This window comes from Salmo salar, chromosome 01 (assembly GCF_965601325.2).
Source record: "Salmo salar chromosome 01, fSalSal1, whole genome shotgun sequence".
In the NCBI taxonomy this organism is placed as follows: domain Eukaryota; kingdom Metazoa; phylum Chordata; class Actinopteri; order Salmoniformes; family Salmonidae; genus Salmo; species Salmo salar.
In genome coordinates this window covers 167,122,806-167,145,653 of record NC_138291.1, presented here as the reverse complement: position 1 = coordinate 167,145,653, position 22,848 = coordinate 167,122,806, and the positions used below count along the sequence as shown (strand labels likewise).

General features: G+C 48.8%; 1 protein-coding gene across 2 annotated transcripts in view; it reads right to left on the bottom strand.

The window, feature by feature from the left end:
* Positions 1 to 22,848, bottom strand: part of cnnm3 (cyclin and CBS domain divalent metal cation transport mediator 3) — a 49,830-nt gene that overhangs the window by 3,907 nt on the left and 23,075 nt on the right. The window contains exons 9-13 of one of the 2 annotated variants that reach the window (XM_014140521.3): positions 3,176 to 3,272; positions 1,281 to 1,411; positions 1,077 to 1,206; positions 758 to 826; positions 179 to 192 (exon numbers count right to left, since the gene is read on the bottom strand). In XM_014140521.3, the coding sequence (XP_013995996.3) occupies positions 777 to 826; positions 1,077 to 1,206; positions 1,281 to 1,411; positions 3,176 to 3,272 (408 nt within the window). In that variant the 3' untranslated portion in view covers positions 179 to 192; positions 758 to 776. The remainder of the gene's footprint in view (positions 1 to 178; positions 193 to 757; positions 827 to 1,076; positions 1,207 to 1,280; positions 1,412 to 3,175; positions 3,273 to 22,848) is intronic. The other variant, XM_014140511.3, reaches the window with a different exon arrangement.

The window sequence follows — 22,848 nt, the reverse complement described above, 5'->3', positions numbered from 1 at the left end:
GAGAGAGGGGGAGGCCGTGAGTGGGGAGATGACATCACACAATGACATAATGCTACCGATTAGGAGGTTACAATGCAGCCCACTATGACGTCACAATATGCTCTTTGACATTGACATTCAATGCAATGGACACATTTTGGTGCTTGTTTCTTTTTGTCAACAGACATGCAGCCTTTACCTCCTGTGGGTGTCCTGTGCACACAGGAGATGGAGAAAAGCAGCGTACACAGTAGAGAGGGATGAGATGGGGCAGCCAGAAAAGGACAGAAAGATGCGACGAGATAGAACAAGGAAACAGACATAAGCTTTTCAAGCACATACACGCACCTCTCATTCACCCTGACCTGATTGAGTCTCACTATCTGTATGATACAAATAAAGGGCACTAAATAAATGGTACTAAGTATTTAGAGAAGAAACAGTCTAAAATAACCCCTCTATCTGGGTACATTCCACACAGAAAGCTTTATCCCAGTGTCTGTGAAAGATCTGGCAAAGAGACTAACCTTTCTTAAGGCCATATTCAGACTTGAAATCTGCATGCTTAACTTTCACATAAACCATACAGTGATGTCAATAGAAGACTTCAGTTGCAGATCTCAAGTCTGAATAAATCCCTAAATGACTCTCTGGTGCTTGTGACTGAAAATTAAATTCTCAATGCCTTGGTGTCCTTTAAGTGTGTGTGTGTGTGTGTGTGTGTGTGTGTGTGTGTGTGGTAGTTGTCATGCCACTGAGGAGACTGCGTTTTGTTTACCTCATGCACACAGAAAACACTAACAGTAGTTCTCAATGGTGTCAAAAAAGGAAAAGTTTACAGGGAACTCTGGAGTGGCCAGAGGAGAGGAGACGAGGAGACGACAGGGGAGAGGAGAAGACGGGAGAAGAGGAGTCAGGGAAAGGAGGAGAAAGGGAAGAAAAATGAGAAAAAAGAGAAAGAGAAGTCTTAATTCATCTAAAGGTAGCACAGGTTATACATTATGGAGAGAAGTAACAACAATTGTTATTATACTCTCATGTTCAGTTTGTCTTCATTCTAGCCCATGGTGTGTGTATACAGTGTGTGTTACTCCTACCTTGTGTGACAGTGTTCTTCTCGTTGAGCAGCTTGGTCTGACTGTTAGGCAGGATGTTGATCTCAGGAGATTCTGGGCTCTGGCCAACACGCGACGCCATCAGAGCATTCAGGTACTGCATGCGAGTCACCTGGCAGAGGGAGTGTACTGTTAGTCTGACACACACACACACACACGGAGAAAGACAAACACACACACACTGACCCGTATGAGCTGCAGGTCAGTGAGGGCATGGACGGTGTAGTCAGGACAGTAGCTGGACGGGCTGGTGGCGTCTCCCATCTCAAATGGATCCCTGGGAGGACGACGCTGGGTTGAAACTGGAGACTGGTGCACTGGACACACACACACACACACACACACACACACACACACACACACACACACACACACACACACACACACACACACACACACACACACACACACACACACACACAGGTGAATCAAACATGCACACACACAAATGCTGCAGTCAGCAAAATGTTGTGCCACCCCCAGTAAATTTCTGCCACAATGGTGTTGCACTGAAGTTCACAGGAAACTCAAGAGAGAACTCGTGTCAGCTCATTTTGTGCTTCCCTGTCAAACTGTGCTGCCTTCAAATAATTATGACACTAACTTTGCATTATGTAATCAAATAATTACAACAGAGTAAATGTAAATGAGGCTAGTAGTCTGGAACTCATCCTAGAACAGGGACAAGTAAATCCATTCAGCCACAGGAACATTGTCGTCGGAGCGGACGGTCGGTGGGCCAGAACATCATTAGAATCATTTGTACACTGCAAATTGACCACAACTAAGCCTAAACATTGAGACATGATCACATACACTACATGACCAAAACTATGTGGACACCTGCTCATCGAACATCTCATTCCAAAATCATGGGCATTAATATGGAGTTGGTCCCCCTTCGCTGCTATAACAGCCTCCACTCTTCTGGGAAGGTTTTCCACTAGATGTTGGAACATTGCTGCGGGGACTTGCTTCCATATTCAGACACAAGAGCATTAGTGAAGTCGGGCAATTAGGCCTGGCTCACAGTCGGAGTTCTAATTCATCCCAAAGGTGTTGGATGGAGTTGAGGTCAGGGTTCTATGCAGGCCAGTCAAGTTCTTTCACACAGATCTCAAACCATTTTTGTATGGACCTCGCTTTGTGCACGGGGGCATTGTCATGCTGAAACAGGAAAGGGCCTTCCCCAAACTGTTTCCACAAAGTTGGAAGCACGGAATCGTCTAGAATGTCATTGTATGTTGTAGCATTAAGATTTCCCTTCACTGGAACAAAGGGGCCTGAACCATGAAGAACAGCCCCAGACCATTATTCCTCCTTCACTGGAACAAAGAGGCCTGAACCATGAAGAACAGCCCCAGACCATTATTCCTCCTTCACTGGAACAAAGAGGCCTGAACCATGAAGAACAGCCCCAGACCATTATTCCTCCTTCACTGGAACAAAGAGGCCTGAACCATGAAGAACAGCCCCAGACCATTATTCCTCCTTCACTGGAACAAAGGGGCCTGAACCATGAAGAACAGCCCCAGACCATTATGCCTCCTTCACTGGAACAAAGAGGCCTGAACCATGAAGAACAGCCCCAGACCATTATTCCTCCTTCACTGGAACAAAGAGGCCTGAACCATGAAGAACAGCCCCAGACCATTATTCCTCCTTCACTGGAACAAAGGGGCCTGAACCATGAAGAACAGCCCCAGACCATTATGCCTCCTTCACTGGAACAAAGGGGCCTAGCCCGTCCACATACTTTTGGATATATAGTCTTGTTTTATTAGTGGGAATACTGAGAACAAATTTCCAAAATCAAACTTATTTCTTGCTGAATTTTACAAAAAACTATTTTGTAAAACAATGACTTGCGGCCCAATTGTGCTGACTCCTGTCCTAGAAGCTCTAGGTAGCCGATGTGGACTGATAACCTACAGGGTTGTATTCAATAGGCACTAAGCAGAGGAAAACAGACCGAAACATTGTGAAACATTTTATAACATCTTCCATTGACAGCCCTAATGAGCCTGACCCAGGTAATGGTACTAGTGAGGTATCATGTGCGTGCTGCAGTTCTGTCTTACCTGAGGTAGGCGCTGTGAGTGCAGACACGCCGTAGTAAGTGAACGCTCCGTTTTCAAACTTCAAGCCCTCTTTACCGATTTCAACCTCCACACGCCCCTACAGGGACATAGTTAGGTACAGTAAAACATGTGCCCACACACACACACACACACACACACACACACACACACACACACACACACACACACACACACACACACACACACACACACACACACACACACACACACACACACACACACACACACACACACACACACACACTGACCTGTAGTAGCAGTATGAAGTAGTCTACGGGGTGGTTGTGTGTGTAGAGGTAGTGGTCACACACACACTGACCTGTAGTAGCAGTATGAAGTAGTCTACGGGGTGGTTGTGTGTGTAGAGGTAGTGGTCACACACACACACACACTGACCTGTAGTAGCAGTATGAAGTAGTCTACGGGGTGGTTGTGTGTGTAGAGGTAGTGGTCACACACACTGACCTGTAGTAGCAGTATGAAGTAGTCTACGGGGTGGTTGTGTGTGTAGAGGTAGTGGTCACACACACACTGACCTGTAGTAGCAGTATGAAGTAGCCTACGGGGTGGTTGTGTGTGTAGAGGTAGTGGTCACACACACACACTGACCTGTAGTAGCAGTATGAAGTAGTCTACGGGGTGGTCGTGTGTGTAGAGGTAGTGGTCACACACACACACACACACACACACACACACACACACACACACACACACACACTGACCTGTAGTAGCAGTATGAAGTAGTCTACGGGGTGGTTGTGTGTGTAGAGGTAGTGGTCACACACACACACTGACCTGTAGTAGCAGTATGAAGTAGTCTACGGGGTGGTTGTGTGTGTAGAAGTAGTGGTCACACACACACTGACCTGTAGTAGCAGTATGAAGTAGTCTACGGGGTGGTTGTGTGTGTAGAGGTAGTGGTCACACACACACTGACCTGTAGTAGCAGTATGAAGTAGTCTACGGGGTGGTTGTGTGTGTAGAGGTAGTGGTCACACAAACACACTGACCTGTAGTAGCAGTATGAAGTAGTCTACGGGGTGGTTGTGTGTGTAGAGGTAGTGGTCACACACACTGACCTGTAGTAGCAGTATGAAGTAGTCTACGGGGTGGTTGTGTGTGTAGAGGTAGTGGTCACACACACACTGACCTGTAGTAGCAGTATGAAGTAGTCTATGGGGTGGTTGTGTGTGTAGAGGTAGTGGTCACACACACACACACTGACCTGTAGTAGCAGTATGAAGTAGTCTACGGGGTGGTTGTGGGTGTAGAGGTAGTGGTCACACACACACACACTGACCTGTAGTAGCAGTATGAAGTAGTCTACGGGGTGGTTGTGGGTGTAGAGGTAGTGGTCACACACACACACACTGACCTGTAGTAGCAGTATGAAGTAGTCTACGGGGTGGTTGTGGGTGTAGAGGTAGTGGTCACACACACACTGACCTGTAGTAGCAGTATGAAGTAGTCTACGGGGTGGTTGTGTGTGTAGAGGTAGTGGTCACACACACACTGACCTGTAGTAGCAGTATGAAGTAGTCTACGGGGTGGTTGTGTGTGTAGAGGTAGTGGTCACACACACACACTGACCTGTAGTAGCAGTATGAAGTAGTCTACGGGGTGGTTGTGTGTGTAGAGGTAGTGGTCACACACACACTGACCTGTAGTAGCAGTATGAAGTAGTCTACGGGGTGGTTGTGTGTGTAGAGGTAGTGGTCACACACACACTGACCTGTAGTAGCAGTATGAAGTAGTCGACGGGATGGTTGTGTGTGTAGAGGTAGTGGTCACACACACACTGACCTGTAGTAGCAGTATGAAGTAGTCTACGGGGTGGTTGTGTGTGTAGAGGTAGTGGTCACACACACACTGACCTGTAGTAGCAGTATGAAGTAGTCTACGGGGTGGTTGTGTGTGTAGAGGTAGTGGTCACACACACACTGACCTGTAGTAGCAGTATGAAGTAGTCTACGGGGTGGTTGTGTGTGTAGAGGTAGTGGTCACACACACACTGACCTGTAGTAGCAGTATGAAGTAGTCTACGGGGTGGTTGTGTGTGTAGAGGTAGTGGTCAAAAACACACACTGACCTGTAGTAGCAGTATGAAGTAGTCTACGGGGTGGTTGTGTGTGTAGAGGTAGTGGTCACACACACTGACCTGTAGTAGCAGTATGAAGTAGTCTACGGGGTGGTTGTGTGTGTAGAGGTAGTGGTCACACACACACTGACATGTAGTAGCAGTATGAAGTAGTCTACGGGGTGGTTGTGTGTGTAGAGGTAGTGGTCACACACACACTGACCTGTAGTAGCAGTATGAAGTAGTCTACGGGGTGGTTGTGTGTGTAGAGGTAGTGGTCACACACACACTGACCTGTAGTAGCAGTATGAAGTAGTCTACGGGGTGGTTGTGTGTGTATAGGTAGTGGTCACACACACACACACACACTGACCTGTAGTAGCAGTATGAAGTAGTCTACGGGGTGGTTGTGTGTGTAGAGGTAGTGGTCACACACACACTGACCTGTAGTAGCAGTATGAAGTAGTCTACGGGGTGGTTGTGTGTGTAGAGGTAGTGGTCACACACACACACACTGACCTGTAGTAGCAGTATGAAGTAGTCTACGGGGTGGTTGTGTGTGTAGAGGTAGTGGTCACACACACACACACTGACCTGTAGTAGCAGTATAAAGTAGTCTACGGGGTGGTTGTGTGTGTAGAGGTAGTGGTCACACACACACACTGACCTGTAGTAGCAGTATGAAGTAGTCTACGGGGTGGTTGTGTGTGTAGAGGTAGTGGTCACACACACACACACTGACCTGTAGTAGCAGTATGAAGTAGTCTACGGGGTGGTTGTGTGTGTAGAGGTAGTGGTCACACACACACTGACCTGTAGTAGCAGTATGAAGTAGTCTACGGGGTGGTTGTGTGTGTAGAGGTAGTGGTCACACACACACACACACACACACACACACACACACACACACACACACACACACACACACACACACACACACACACACACACACACACACACACACACACACACACACACACACACACACACACACACACACACACACACACACACACAGACAGACCTGTAGTAGCAGTATGAAGTAGTCTACGGGGTGGTTGTGGGTGTAGAGGTAGTGGTCACACACACACACACTGACCTGTAGTAGCAGTATGAAGTAGTCTACGGGGTGGTTGTGTGTGTAGAGGTAGTGGTCACACACACACACACTGACCTGTAGTAGCAGTATGAAGTAGTCTACGGGGTGGTTGTGTGTGTAGAGGTAGTGGTCACACACACACTGACCTGTAGTAGCAGTATGAAGTAGTCTACGGGGTGGTTGTGTGTGTAGAGGTAGTGGTCACACACCCTGACCTGTAGTAGCAGTATGAAGTAGTCTACGGGGTGGTTGTGTGTGTAGAGGTAGTGGTCACACACACTGACCTGTAGTAGCAGTATGAAGTAGTCTACGGGGTGGTTGTGTGTCTAGAGGTAGTGGTCACACACACACACTGACCTGTAGTAGCAGTATGAAGTAGTCTACGGGGTGGTTGTGTGTGTAGAGGTAGTGGTCACACACCCTGACCTGTAGTAGCAGTATGAAGTAGTCTACGGGGTGGTTGTGTGTGTAGAGGTAGTGGTCACACACACACACTGACCTGTAGTAGCAGTATGAAGTAGTCTACGGGGTGGTTGTGTGTGTAGAGGTAGTGGTCACACACACACTGACCTGTAGTAGCAGTATGAAGTAGTCTACGGGGTGGTTGTGTGTGTAGAGGTAGTGGTCACACACACACTGACCTGTAGTAGCAGTATGAAGTAGTCTACGGGGTGGTTGTGTGTGTAGAGGTAGTGGTCACACACACACACACACACACACACACACACACACACACACACACACACACACACACACACACACAGACCTGTAGTAGCAGTATGAAGTAGTCTACGGGGTGGTTGTGTGTGTAGAGGTAGTGGTCACACACACACTGACCTGTAGTAGCAGTATGAAGTAGTCTACAGGGTGGTTGTGTGTGTAGAGGTAGTGGTCACACACACACTGACCTGTAGTAGCAGTATGAAGTAGTCTACGGGGTGGTTGTGGGTGTAGAGGTAGTGGTCACACACACTGACCTGTAGTAGCAGTATGAAGTAGTCTACGGGGTGGTTGTGTGTGTAGAGGTAGTGGTCACACACACACTGACCTGTAGTAGCAGTATGAAGTAGTCTACGGGGTGGTTGTGTGTGTAGAGGTAGTGGTCACACACACTGACCTGTAGTAGCAGTATGAAGTAGTCTACGGGGTGGTTGTGTGTGTAGAGGTAGTGGTCACACACACACACTGACCTGTAGAAGCAGTATGAAGTAGTCTACGGGGTGGTTGTGTGTGTAGAGGTAGTGGTCACACACACACACTGACCTGTAGTAGCAGTATGAAGTAGTCTACGGGGTGGTTGTGTGTGTAGAGGTAGTGGTCACACACACACTGACCTGTAGTAGCAGTATGAAGTAGTCTACGGGGTGGTTGTGTGTGTAGAGGTAGTGGTCACACACACACTGACCTGTAGTAGCAGTATGAAGTAGTCTACGGGGTGGTTGTGGGTGTAGAGGTAGTGGTCACACACACACTGACCTGTAGTAGCAGTATGAAGTAGTCTACGGGGTGGTTGTGTGTGTAGAGGTAGTGGTCACACACACACTGACCTGTAGTAGCAGTATGAAGTAGTCTACGGGGTGGTTGTGTGTGTAGAGGTAGTGGTCACACACACTGACCTGTAGTAGCAGTATGAAGTAGTCTACGGGGTGGTTGTGTGTGTAGAGGTAGTGGTCACACACACACACACACTGACCTGTAGTAGCAGTATGAAGTAGTCTACGGGGTGGTTGTGTGTGTAGAGGTAGTGGTCACACACACACACACTGACCTGTAGTAGCAGTATGAAGTAGTCTACGGGGTGGTTGTGTGTTTAGAGGTAGTGGTCACACACACAATGACCTGTAGTAGCAGTATGAAGTAGTCTACGGGGTGGTTGTGTGTGTAGAGGTAGTGGTCACACACACACTGACCTGTAGTAGCAGTATGAAGTAGTCTACGGGGTGGTTGTGTGTGTAGAGGTAGTGGTCACACACACTGACCTGTAGTAGCAGTATGAAGTAGTCTACGGGGTGGTTGTGTGTGTAGAGGTAGTGGTCACACACACACACACACACACTGACCTGTAGTAGCAGTATGAAGTAGTCTACGGGGTGGTTGTGTGTGTAGAGGTAGTGGTCACACACACACACTGACCTGTAGTAGCAGTATGAAGTAGTCTACGGGGTGGTTGTGTGTGTAGAGGTAGTGGTCACACACACACACCGACCTGTAGTAGCAGTATGAAGTAGTCTACGGGGTGGTTGTGTGTGTATAGGTAGTGGTCACACACACTGACCTGTAGTAGCAGTATGAAGTAGTGTACGGGGTGGTTGTGTGTGTAGAGGTAGTGGTCACACACACACTGACCTGTAGTAGCAGTATGAAGTAGTCAACGGGGTGGTTGTGTGTGTAGAGGTAGTGGTCACACACACACTGACCTGTAGTAGCAGTATGAAGTAGTCTACGGGGTGGTTGTGTGTGTAGAGGTAGTGGTCACACACACACTGACCTGTAGTAGCAGTATGAAGTAGTCTACGGGGTGGTTGTGTGTGTAGAGGTAGTGGTCACACACACACTGACCTGTAGTAGCAGTATGAAGTAGTCTACGGGGTGGTTGTGTGTGTAGAGGTAGTGGTCACACACACACTGACCTGTAGTAGCAGTATGAAGTAGTCTACGGGGTGGTTGTGTGTGTAGAGGTAGTGGTCACACACACACTGACCTGTAGTAGCAGTATGAAGTAGTCTACGGGGTGGTTGTGTGTGTAGAGGTAGTGGTCACACACACACTGACCTGTAGTAGCAGTATGAAGTAGTCTACGGGGTGGTTGTGTGTGTGTGTGTAGAGGTAGTGGTCACACACACACACTGACCTGTAGTAGCAGTATGAAGTAGTCTACGGGGTGGTTGTGTGTGTAGAGGTAGTGGTCACACACACACTGACCTGTAGTAGCAGTATGAAGTAGTCTACGGGGTGGTTGTGTGTGTAGAGGTAGTGGTCACACACACACACCTGACCTGTAGTAGCAGTATGAAGTAGTCTACGGGGTGGTTGTGTGTGTAGAGGTAGTGGTCACACACACACTGACCTGTAGTAGCAGTATGAAGTAGTCTACGGGGTGGTTGTGTGTGTAGAGGTAGTGGTCACACACACACACACTGACCTGTAGTAGCAGTATGAAGTAGTCTACGGGGTGGTTGTGTGTGTAGAGGTAGTGGTCACACAAACACACTGACCTGTAGTAGCAGTATGAAGTAGTCTACGGGGTGGTTGTGTGTGCGTGTAGAGGTAGTGGTCACACACACTGACCTGTAGTAGCAGTATGAAGTAGTCTACGGGGTGGTTGTGTGTGTAGAGGTAGTGGTCACACACACACTGACCTGTAGTAGCAGTATGAAGTAGTCTACGGGGTGGTTGTGTGTGTAGAGGTAGTGGTCACACACACACTGACCTGTAGTAGCAGTATGAAGTAGTCTACGGGGTGGTTGTGTGTGTAGAGGTAGTGGTCACACACACACACACTGACCTGTAGTAGCAGTATGAAGTAGTCTACGGGGTGGTTGTGTGTGTAGAGGTAGTGGTCACACACACACACTGACCTGTAGTAGCAGTATGAAGTAGTCTACGGGGTGGTTGTGCGTGTAGAGGTAGTGGTCACACACACACTGACCTGTAGTAGCAGTATGAAGTAGTCTACGGGGTGGTTGTGTGTGTAGAGGTAGTGGTCACACACACACACTGACCTGTAGTAGCAGTATGAAGTAGTCTACGGGGTGGTTGTGTGTGTAGAGGTAGTGGTCACACACACACTGACCTGTAGTAGCAGTATGAAGTAGTCTACGGGGTGGTTGTGTGTGTAGAGGTAGTGGTCACACACACACTGACCTGTAGTAGCAGTATGAAGTAGTCTACGGGGTGGTTGTGTGTGTAGAGGTAGTGGTCACACACACACTGACCTGTAGTAGCAGTATGAAGTAGTCTACGGGGTGGTTGTGTGTGTAGAGGTAGTGGTCACACACACACTGACCTGTAGTAGCAGTATGAAGTAGTCTACGGGGTGGTTGTGTGTGTAGAGGTAGTGGTCACACACACACTGACCTGTAGTAGCAGTATGAAGTAGTCTACGGGGTGGTTGTGTGTGTAGAGGTAGTGGTCACACACACACTGACCTGTAGTAGCAGTATGAAGTAGTCTACGGGGTGGTTGTGTGTGTAGAGGTAGTGGTCACACACACACTGACCTGTAGTAGCAGTATGAAGTAGTCTACGGGGTGGTTGTGTGTGTAGAGGTAGTGGTCACACACACACTGACCTGTAGTAGCAGTATGAAGTAGTCTACGGGGTGGTTGTGTGTGTAGAGGTAGTGGTCACACACACACTGACCTGTAGTAGCAGTATGAAGTAGTCTACGGGGTGGTTGTGTGTGTAGAGGTAGTGGTCACACACACACTGACCTGTAGTAGCAGTATGAAGTAGTCTACGGGGTGGTTGTGTGTGTAGAGGTAGTGGTCACACACACACTGACCTGTAGTAGCAGTATGAAGTAGTCTACGGGGTGGTTGTGTGTGTAGAGGTAGTGGTCACACACACACTGACCTGTAGTAGCAGTATGAAGTAGTCTACGGGGTGGTTGTGTGTGTAGAGGTAGTGGTCACACACACACTGACCTGTAGTAGCAGTATGAAGTAGTCTACGGGGTGGTTGTGTGTGTAGAGGTAGTGGTCACACACACACTGACCTGTAGTAGCAGTATGAAGTAGTCTACGGGGTGGTTGTGTGTGTAGAGGTAGTGGTCACACACACACTGACCTGTAGTAGCAGTATGAAGTAGTCTACGGGGTGGTTGTGTGTGTAGAGGTAGTGGTCACACACACACTGACCTGTAGTAGCAGTATGAAGTAGTCTACGGGGTGGTTGTGTGTGTAGAGGTAGTGGTCACACACACACTGACCTGTAGTAGCAGTATGAAGTAGTCTACGGGGTGGTTGTGTGTGTAGAGGTAGTGGTCACACACACACTGACCTGTAGTAGCAGTATGAAGTAGTCTACGGGGTGGTTGTGTGTGTAGAGGTAGTGGTCACACACACACTGACCTGTAGTAGCAGTATGAAGTAGTCTACGGGGTGGTTGTGTGTGTAGAGGTAGTGGTCACACACACACTGACCTGTAGTAGCAGTATGAAGTAGTCTACGGGGTGGTTGTGTGTGTAGAGGTAGTGGTCACACACACACTGACCTGTAGTAGCAGTATGAAGTAGTCTACGGGGTGGTTGTGTGTGTAGAGGTAGTGGTCACACACACACTGACCTGTAGTAGCAGTATGAAGTAGTCTACGGGGTGGTTGTGTGTGTAGAGGTAGTGGTCACACACACACTGACCTGTAGTAGCAGTATGAAGTAGTCTACGGGGTGGTTGTGTGTGTAGAGGTAGTGGTCACACACACACTGACCTGTAGTAGCAGTATGAAGTAGTCTACGGGGTGGTTGTGTGTGTAGAGGTAGTGGTCACACACACACTGACCTGTAGTAGCAGTATGAAGTAGTCTACGGGGTGGTTGTGTGTGTAGAGGTAGTGGTCACACACACACTGACCTGTAGTAGCAGTATGAAGTAGTCTACGGGGTGGTTGTGTGTGTAGAGGTAGTGGTCACACACACACTGACCTGTAGTAGCAGTATGAAGTAGTCTACGGGGTGGTTGTGTGTGTAGAGGTAGTGGTCACACACACACACTGACCTGTAGTAGCAGTATGAAGTAGTCTACGGGGTGGTTGTGTGTGTAGAGGTAGTGGTCACACACACACACTGACCTGTAGTAGCAGTATGAAGTAGTCTACGGGGTGGTTGTGTGTGTAGAGGTAGTGGTCACACACACACTGACCTGTAGTAGCAGTATGAAGTAGTCTACGGGGTGGTTGTGTGTGTAGAGGTAGTGGTCACACACACACTGACCTGTAGTAGCAGTATGAAGTAGTCTACGGGGTGGTTGTGTGTGTAGAGGTAGTGGTCACACACACACTGACCTGTAGTAGCAGTATGAAGTAGTCTACGGGGTGGTTGTGTGTGTAGAGGTAGTGGTCACACACACACACTGACCTGTAGTAGCAGTATGAAGTAGTCTACGGGGTGGTTGTGTGTGTAGAGGTAGTGGTCACACACACACACTGACCTGTAGTAGCAGTATGAAGTAGTCTACGGGGTGGTTGTGTGTGTAGAGGTAGTGGTCACACACACACTGACCTGTAGTAGCAGTATGAAGTAGTCTACGGGGTGGTTGTGTGTGTAGAGGTAGTGGTCACACACACACTGACCTGTAGTAGCAGTATGAAGTAGTCTACGGGGTGGTTGTGTGTGTAGAGGTAGTGGTCACACACACACTGACCTGTAGTAGCAGTATGAAGTAGTCTACGGGGTGGTTGTGTGTGTAGAGGTAGTGGTCACACACACACTGACCTGTAGTAGCAGTATGAAGTAGTCTACGGGGTGGTTGTGTGTGTAGAGGTAGTGGTCACACACACACACACCCTGACCTGTAGTAGCAGTATGAAGTAGTCTACGGGGTGGTTGTGTGTGTAGAGGTAGTGGTCACACACACACTGACCTGTAGTAGCAGTATGAAGTAGTCTACGGGGTGGTTGTGTGTGTAGAGGTAGTGGTCACACACACACTGACCTGTAGTAGCAGTATGAAGTAGTCTACGGGGTGGTTGTGTGTGTAGAGGTAGTGGTCACACACACACTGACCTGTAGTAGCAGTATGAAGTAGTCTACGGGGTGGTTGTGTGTGTAGAGGTAGTGGTCACACACACACACTGACCTGTAGTAGCAGTATGAAGTAGTCTACGGGGTGGTTGTGTGTGTAGAGGTAGTGGTCACACACACACTGACCTGTAGTAGCAGTATGAAGTAGTCTACGGGGTGGTTGTGTGTGTAGAGGTAGTGGTCACACACACACTGACCTGTAGTAGCAGTATGAAGTAGTCTACGGGGTGGTTGTGTGTGTAGAGGTAGTGGTCACACACACACTGACCTGTAGTAGCAGTATGAAGTAGTCTACGGGGTGGTTGTGTGTGTAGAGGTAGTGGTCACACACACACTGACCCTGTAGTAGCAGTATGAAGTAGTCTACGGGGGTGGTTGTGTGTGTAGAGGTAGTGGTCACACACACACTGACCTGTAAGTAGCAGTATGAAGTAGTCTACGGGGGTGGTTTGTGTGTGTAGAGGTAGTGGTCACACACACACTGACCTGTAGTAGCAGTATGAAGTAGTCTACGGGGTGGTTGTGTGTGTAGAGGTAGTGGTCACACACACACACTGACCTGTAGTAGCAGTATGAAGTAGTCTACGGGGTGGTTGTGTGTGTAGAGGTAGTGGTCACACACACACTGACCTGTAGTAGCAGTATGAAGTAGTCTACGGGGTGGTTGTGTGTGTAGAGGTAGTGGTCACACACACACACTGACCTGTAGTAGCAGTATGAAGTAGTCTACGGGGTGGTTGTGTGTGTAGAGGTAGTGGTCACACACACACTGACCTGTAGTAGCAGTATGAAGTAGTCTACGGGGTGGTTGTGTGTGTAGAGGTAGTGGTCACACACACACACTGACCTGTAGTAGCAGTATGAAGTAGTCTACGGGGTGGTTGTGTGTGTAGAGGTAGTGGTCACACACACACTGACCTGTAGTAGCAGTATGAAGTAGTCTACGGGGGTGAGTTGTGTGTGTAGAGGTAGTGGTCACACACACACACTGACCTGTAGTAGCAGTATGAAGTAGTCTACGGGGGTGGTTGTGTGTGTAGAGGTAGTGGTCACACACACACTGACCTGTAGTAGCAGTATGAAGTAGTCTACGGGGTGGTTGTGTGTGTAGAGGTAGTGGTCACACACACACTGACCTGTAGTAGCAGTATGAAGTAGTCTACGGGGTGGTTGTGTGTGTAGAGGTAGTGGTCACACACACACACACTGACCTGTAGTAGCAGTATGAAGTAGTCTACGGGGTGGTTGTGTGTGTAGAGGTAGTGGTCACACACACACTGACCTGTAGTAGCAGTATGAAGTAGTCTACGGGGTGGTTGTGTGTGTAGAGGTAGTGGTCACACACACACACTGACCTGTAGTAGCAGTATGAAGTAGTCTACGGGGTGGTTGTGTGTGTAGAGGTAGTGGTCACACACACACTGACCTGTAGTAGCAGTATGAAGTAGTCTACGGGGTGGTTGTGTGTGTAGAGGTAGTGGTCACACACACACTGACCTGTAGTAGCAGTATGAAGTAGTCTACGGGGTGGTTGTGTGTGTAGAGGTAGTGGTCACACACACACACTGACCTGTAGTAGCAGTATGAAGTAGTCTACGGGGTGGTTGTGTGTGTAGAGGTAGTGGTCACACACACACTGACCTGTAGTAGCAGTATGAAGTAGTCTACGGGGTGGTTGTGTGTGTAGAGGTAGTGGTCACACACACACTGACCTGTAGTAGCAGTATGAAGTAGTCTACGGGGTGGTTGTGTGTGTAGAGGTAGTGGTCACACACACACTGACCTGTAGTAGCAGTATGAAGTAGTCTACGGGGTGGTTGTGTGTGTAGAGGTAGTGGTCACACACACACACTGACCTGTAGTAGCAGTATGAAGTAGTCTACGGGGTGGTTGTGTGTGTAGAGGTAGTGGTCACACACACACACACACTGACCTGTAGTAGCAGTATGAAGTAGTCTACGGGGTGGTTGTGTGTGTAGAGGTAGTGGTCACACACACACTGACCTGTAGTAGCAGTATGAAGTAGTCTACGGGGTGGTTGTGTGTGTAGAGGTAGTGGTCACACACACACTGACCTGTAGTAGCAGTATGAAGTAGTCTACGGGGTGGTTGTGTGTGTAGAGGTAGTGGTCACACACACACACTGACCTGTAGTAGCAGTATGAAGTAGTCTACGGGGTGGTTGTGTGTGTAGAGGTAGTGGTCACACACACACACTGACCTGTAGTAGCAGTATGAAGTAGTCTACGGGGTGGTTGTGTGTGTAGAGGTAGTGGTCACACACACACACTGACCTGTAGTAGCAGTATGAAGTAGTCTACGGGGTGGTTGTGTGTGTAGAGGTAGTGGTCACACACACAACACTGACCTGTAGTAGCAGTATGAAGTAGTCTACGGGGTGGTTGTGTGTGTAGAGGTAGTGGTCACACACACACTGACCTGTAGTAGCAGTATGAAGTAGTCTACGGGGTGGTTGTGTGTGTAGAGGTAGTGGTCACACACACACTGACCTGTAGTAGCAGTATGAAGTAGTCTACGGGGTGGTTGTGTGTGTAGAGGTAGTGGTCACACACACACACACCTGACCTGTAGTAGCAGTATGAAGTAGTCTACGGGGTGGTTGTGTGTGTAGAGGTAGTGGTCACACACACACTGACCTGTAGTAGCAGTATGAAGTAGTCTACGGGGTGGTTGTGTGTGTAGAGGTAGTGGTCACACACACACTGACCTGTAGTAGCAGTATGAAGTAGTCTACGGGGTGGTTGTGTGTGTAGAGGTAGTGGTCACACACACACTGACCTGTAGTAGCAGTATGAAGTAGTCTACGGGGTGGTTGTGTGTGTAGAGGTAGTGGTCACACACACACTGACCTGTAGTAGCAGTATGAAGTAGTCTACGGGGTGGTTGTGTGTGTAGAGGTAGTGGTCACACACACACTGACCTGTAGTAGCAGTATGAAGTAGTCTACGGGGTGGTTGTGTGTGTAGAGGTAGTGGTCACACACACACACACCCTGACCTGTAGTAGCAGTATGAAGTAGTCTACGGGGTGGTTGTGTGTGTAGAGGTAGTGGTCACACACACACTGACCTGTAGTAGCAGTATGAAGTAGTCTACGGGGTGGTTGTGTGTGTAGAGGTAGTGGTCACACACACACTGACCTGTAGTAGCAGTATGAAGTAGTCTACGGGGTGGTTGTGTGTGTAGAGGTAGTGGTCACACACACACTGACCTGTAGTAGCAGTATGAAGTAGTCTACGGGGTGGTTGTGTGTGTAGAGGTAGTGGTCACACACACACTGACCTGTAGTAGCAGTATGAAGTAGTCTACGGGGTGGTTGTGTGTGTAGAGGTAGTGGTCACACACACACTGACCTGTAGTAGCAGTATGAAGTAGTCTACGGGGTGGTTGTGTGTGTAGAGGTAGTGGTCACACACACACTGACCTGTAGTAGCAGTATGAAGTAGTCTACGGGGTGGTTGTGTGTGTAGAGGTAGTGGTCACACACACACTGACCTGTAGTAGCAGTATGAAGTAGTCTACGGGGTGGTTGTGTGTGTAGAGGTAGTGGTCACACACACACTGACCTGTAGTAGCAGTATGAAGTAGTCTACGGGGTGGTTGTGTGTGTAGAGGTAGTGGTCACACACACACACTGACCTGTAGTAGCAGTATGAAGTAGTCTACGGGGTGGTTGTGTGTGTAGAGGTAGTGGTCACACACACACACTGACCTGTAGTAGCAGTATGAAGTAGTCTACGGGGTGGTTGTGTGTGTAGAGGTAGTGGTCACACACACACTGACCTGTAGTAGCAGTATGAAGTAGTCTACGGGGTGGTTGTGTGTGTAGAGGTAGTGGTCACACACACACTGACCTGTAGTAGCAGTATGAAGTAGTCTACGGGGGTGGTTGTGTGTGTAGAGGTAGTGGTCACACACACACTGACCTGTAGTAGCAGTATGAAGTAGTCTACGGGGTGGTTGTGTGTGTAGAGGTAGTGGTCACACACACACTGACCTGTAGTAGCAGTATGAAGTAGTCTACGGGGTGGTTGTGTGTGTAGAGGTAGTGGTCACACACACACTGACCTGTAGTAGCAGTATGAAGTAGTCTACGGGGGTGGTTGTGTGTGTAGAGGTAGTGGTCACACACACACACTGACCTGTAGTAGCAGTATGAAGTAGTCTACGGGGTGGTTGTGTGTGTAGAGGTAGTGGTCACACACACACTGACCTGTAGTAGCAGTATGAAGTAGTCTACGGGGTGGTTGTGTGTGTAGAGGTAGTGGTCACACACACACACACTGACCTGTAGTAGCAGTATGAAGTAGTCTACGGGGTGGTTGTGTGTGTAGAGGTAGTGGTCACACACACACACACTGACCTGTAGTAGCAGTATGAAGTAGTCTACGGGGTGGTTGTGTGTGTAGAGGTAGTGGTCACACACACCACACACTGACCTGTAGTAGCAGTATGAAGTAGTCTACGGGGTGGTTGTGTGTGTAGAGGTAGTGGTCACACACACACACTGACCTGTAGTAGCAGTATGAAGTAGTCTACGGGGTGGTTGTGTGTGTAGAGGTAGTGGTCACACACACACACTGACCTGTAGTAGCAGTATGAAGTAGTCTACGGGGTGGTTGTGTGTGTAGAGGTAGTGGTCACACACACACACTGACCTGTAGTAGCAGTATGAAGTAGTCTACGGGGTGGTTGTGTGTGTAGAGGTAGTGGTCACACACACACTGACCTGTAGTAGCAGTATGAAGTAGTCTACGGGGTGGTTGTGTGTGTAGAGGTAGTGGTCACACACACACTGACCTGTAGTAGCAGTATGAAGTAGTCTACGGGGTGGTTGTGTGTGTAGAGGTAGTGGTCACACACACACACTGACCTGTAGTAGCAGTATGAAGTAGTCTACGGGGTGGTTGTGTGTGTAGAGGTAGTGGTCCACACACACACTGACCTGTAGTAGCAGTATGAAGTAGTCTACGGGGTGGTTGTGTGTGTAGAGGTAGTGGTCACACACACCACTGACCTGTAGTAGCAGTATGAAGTAGTCTACGGGGTGGTTGTGTGTGTAGAGGTAGTGGTCACACACACACTGACCTGTAGTAGCAGTATGAAGTAGTCTACGGGGTGGTTGTGTGTGTAGAGGTAGTGGTCACACACACACACACTGACCTGTAGTAGCAGTATGAAGTAGTCTACGGGGTGGTTGTGTGTGTAGAGGTAGTGGTCACACACACACTGACCTGTAGTAGCAGTATGAAGTAGTCTACGGGGTGGTTGTGTGTGTAGAGGTAGTGGTCACACACACACTGACCTGTAGTAGCAGTATGAAGTAGTCTACGGGGTGGTTGTGTGTGTAGAGGTAGTGGTCACACACACACTGACCTGTAGTAGCAGTATGAAGTAGTCTACGGGGTGGTTGTGTGTGTAGAGGTAGTGGTCACACACACACTGACCTGTAGTAGCAGTATGAAGTAGTCTACGGGGTGGTTGTGTGTGTAGAGGTAGTGGTCACACACACACTGACCTGTAGTAGCAGTATGAAGTAGTCTACGGGGTGGTTGTGTGTGTAGAGGTAGTGGTCACACACACACTGACCTGTAGTAGCAGTATGAAGTAGTCTACGGGGTGGTTGTGTGTGTAGAGGTAGTGGTCACACACACACTGACCTGTAGTAGCAGTATGAAGTAGTCTACGGGGTGGTTGTGTGTGTAGAGGTAGTGGTCACACACACACACTGACCTGTAGTAGCAGTATGAAGTAGTCTACGGGGTGGTTGTGTGTGTAGAGGTAGTGGTCACACACACACTGACCTGTAGTAGCAGTATGAAGTAGTCTACGGGGTGGTTGTGTGTGTAGAGGTAGTGGTCACACACACACTGACCTGTAGTAGCAGTATGAAGTAGTCTACGGGGTGGTTGTGTGTGTAGAGGTAGTGGTCACACACACACTGACCTGTAGTAGCAGTATGAAGTAGTCTACGGGGTGGTTGTGTGTGTAGAGGTAGTGGTCACACACACACTGACCTGTAGTAGCAGTATGAAGTAGTCTACGGGGTGGTTGTGTGTGTAGAGGTAGTGGTCACACACACACTGACCTGTAGTAGCAGTATGAAGTAGTCTACGGGGTGGTTGTGTGTGTAGAGGTAGTGGTCACACACACACTGACCTGTAGTAGCAGTATGAAGTAGTCTACGGGGTGGTTGTGTGTGTAGAGGTAGTGGTCACACACACACTGACCTGTAGTAGCAGTATGAAGTAGTCTACGGGGTGGTTGTGTGTGTAGAGGTAGTGGTCACACACACACTGACCTGTAGTAGCAGTATGAAGTAGTCTACGGGGTGGTTGTGTGTGTAGAGGTAGTGGTCACACACACACTGACCTGTAGTAGCAGTATGAAGTAGTCTACGGGGTGGTTGTGTGTGTAGAGGTAGTGGTCACACACACACTGACCTGTAGTAGCAGTATGAAGTAGTCTACGGGGTGGTTGTGTGTGTAGAGGTAGTGGTCACACACACACTGACCTGTAGTAGCAGTATGAAGTAGTCTACGGGGTGGTTGTGTGTGTAGAGGTAGTGGTCACACACACACACTGACCTGTAGTAGCAGTATGAAGTAGTCTACGGGGTGGTTGTGTGTGTAGAGGTAGTGGTCACACACACACTGACCTGTAGTAGCAGTATGAAGTAGTCTACGGGGTGGTTGTGTGTGTAGAGGTAGTGGTCACACACACACTGACCTGTAGTAGCAGTATGAAGTAGTCTACGGGGTGGTTGTGTGTGTAGAGGTAGTGGTCACACACACACACTGACCTGTAGTAGCAGTATGAAGTAGTCTACGGGGTGGTTGTGTGTGTAGAGGTAGTGGTCACACACACACTGACCTGTAGTAGCAGTATGAAGTAGTCTACGGGGTGGTTGTGTGTGTAGAGGTAGTGGTCACACACACACACTGACCTGTAGTAGCAGTATGAAGTAGTCTACGGGGTGGTTGTGTGTGTAGAGGTAGTGGTCACACACACACTGACCTGTAGTAGCAGTATGAAGTAGTCTACGGGGTGGTTGTGTGTGTAGAGGTAGTGGTCACACACACACTGACCTGTAGTAGCAGTATGAAGTAGTCTACGGGGTGGTTGTGTGTGTAGAGGTAGTGGTCACACACACACTGACCTGTAGTAGCAGTATGAAGTAGTCTACGGGGTGGTTGTGTGTGTAGAGGTAGTGGTCACACACACACACTGACCTGTAGTAGCAGTATGAAGTAGTCTACGGGGTGGTTGTGTGTGTAGAGGTAGTGGTCACACACACACTGACCTGTAGTAGCAGTATGAAGTAGTCTACGGGGTGGTTGTGTGTGTAGAGGTAGTGGTCACACACACACTGACCTGTAGTAGCAGTATGAAGTAGTCTACGGGGTGGTTGTGTGTGTAGAGGTAGTGGTCACACACACACTGACCTGTAGTAGCAGTATGAAGTAGTCTACGGGGTGGTTGTGTGTGTAGAGGTAGTGGTCACACACACACTGACCTGTAGTAGCAGTATGAAGTAGTCTACGGGGTGGTTGTGTGTGTAGAGGTAGTGGTCACACACACACTGACCTGTAGTAGCAGTATGAAGTAGTCTACGGGGTGGTTGTGTGTGTAGAGGTAGTGGTCACACACACACTGACCTGTAGTAGCAGTATGAAGTAGTCTACGGGGTGGTTGTGTGTGTAGAGGTAGTGGTCACACACACACTGACCTGTAGTAGCAGTATGAAGTAGTCTACGGGGTGGTTGTGTGTGTAGAGGTAGTGGTCACACACACACTGACCTGTAGTAGCAGTATGAAGTAGTCTACGGGGTGGTTGTGTGTGTAGAGGTAGTGGTCACACACACACTGACCTGTAGTAGCAGTATGAAGTAGTCTACGGGGTGGTTGTGTGTGTAGAGGTAGTGGTCACACACACACTGACCTGTAGTAGCAGTATGAAGTAGTCTACGGGGTGGTTGTGTGTGTAGAGGTAGTGGTCACACACACACTGACCTGTAGTAGCAGTATGAAGTAGTCTACGGGGTGGTTGTGTGTGTAGAGGTAGTGGTCACACACACACACTGACCTGTAGTAGCAGTATGAAGTAGTCTACGGGGTGGTTGTGTGTGTAGAGGTAGTGGTCACACACACACTGACCTGTAGTAGCAGTATGAAGTAGTCTACGGGGTGGTTGTGTGTGTAGAGGTAGTGGTCACACACACACTGACCTGTAGTAGCAGTATGAAGTAGTCTACGGGGTGGTTGTGTGTGTAGAGGTAGTGGTCACACACACACTGACCTGTAGTAGCAGTATGAAGTAGTCTACGGGGTGGTTGTGTGTGTAGAGGTAGTGGTCACACACACACTGACCTGTAGTAGCAGTATGAAGTAGTCTACGGGGTGGTTGTGTGTGTAGAGGTAGTGGTCACACACACACTGACCTGTAGTAGCAGTATGAAGTAGTCTACGGGGTGGTTGTGTGTGTAGAGGTAGTGGTCACACACACACTGACCTGTAGTAGCAGTATGAAGTAGTCTACGGGGTGGTTGTGTGTGTAGAGGTAGTGGTCACACACACACTGACCTGTAGTAGCAGTATGAAGTAGTCTACGGGGTGGTTGTGTGTGTAGAGGTAGTGGTCACACACACACTGACCTGTAGTAGCAGTATGAAGTAGTCTACGGGGTGGTTGTGTGTGTAGAGGTAGTGGTCACACACACTGACCTGTAGTAGCAGTATGAAGTAGTCTACGGGGTGGTTGTGTGTGTAGAGGTAGTGGTCACACACACTGACCTGTAGTAGCAGTATGAAGTAGTCTACGGGGTGGTTGTGTGTGTAGAGGTAGTGGTCACACACACACTGACCTGTAGTAGCAGTATGAAGTAGTCTACGGGGTGGTTGTGTGTGTAGAGGTAGTGGTCACACACACACTGACCTGTAGTAGCAGTATGAAGTAGTCTACGGGGTGGTTGTGTGTGTAGAGGTAGTGGTCACACACACACACTGACCTGTAGTAGCAGTATGAAGTAGTCTACGGGGTGGTTGTGTGTGTAGAGGTAGTGGTCACACACACACTGACCTGTAGTAGCAGTATGAAGTAGTCTACGGGGTGGTTGTGTGTGTAGAGGTAGTGGTCACACACACACTGACCTGTAGTAGCAGTATGAAGTAGTCTACGGGGTGGTTGTGTGTGTAGAGGTAGTGGTCACACACACACTGACCTGTAGTAGCAGTATGAAGTAGTCTACGGGGTGGTTGTGTGTGTAGAGGTAGTGGTCACACACACACTGACCTGTAGTAGCAGTATGAAGTAGTCTACGGGGTGGTTGTGTGTGTAGAGGTAGTGGTCACACACACACTGACCTGTAGTAGCAGTATGAAGTAGTCTACGGGGTGGTTGTGTGTGTAGAGGTAGTGGTCACACACACACTGACCTGTAGTAGCAGTATGAAGTAGTCTACGGGGTGGTTGTGTGTGTAGAGGTAGTGGTCACACACACACTGACCTGTAGTAGCAGTATGAAGTAGTCTACGGGGTGGTTGTGTGTGTAGAGGTAGTGGTCACACACACACTGACCTGTAGTAGCAGTATGAAGTAGTCTACGGGGTGGTTGTGTGTGTAGAGGTAGTGGTCACACACACACTGACCTGTAGTAGCAGTATGAAGTAGTCTACGGGGTGGTTGTGTGTGTAGAGGTAGTGGTCACACACACACTGACCTG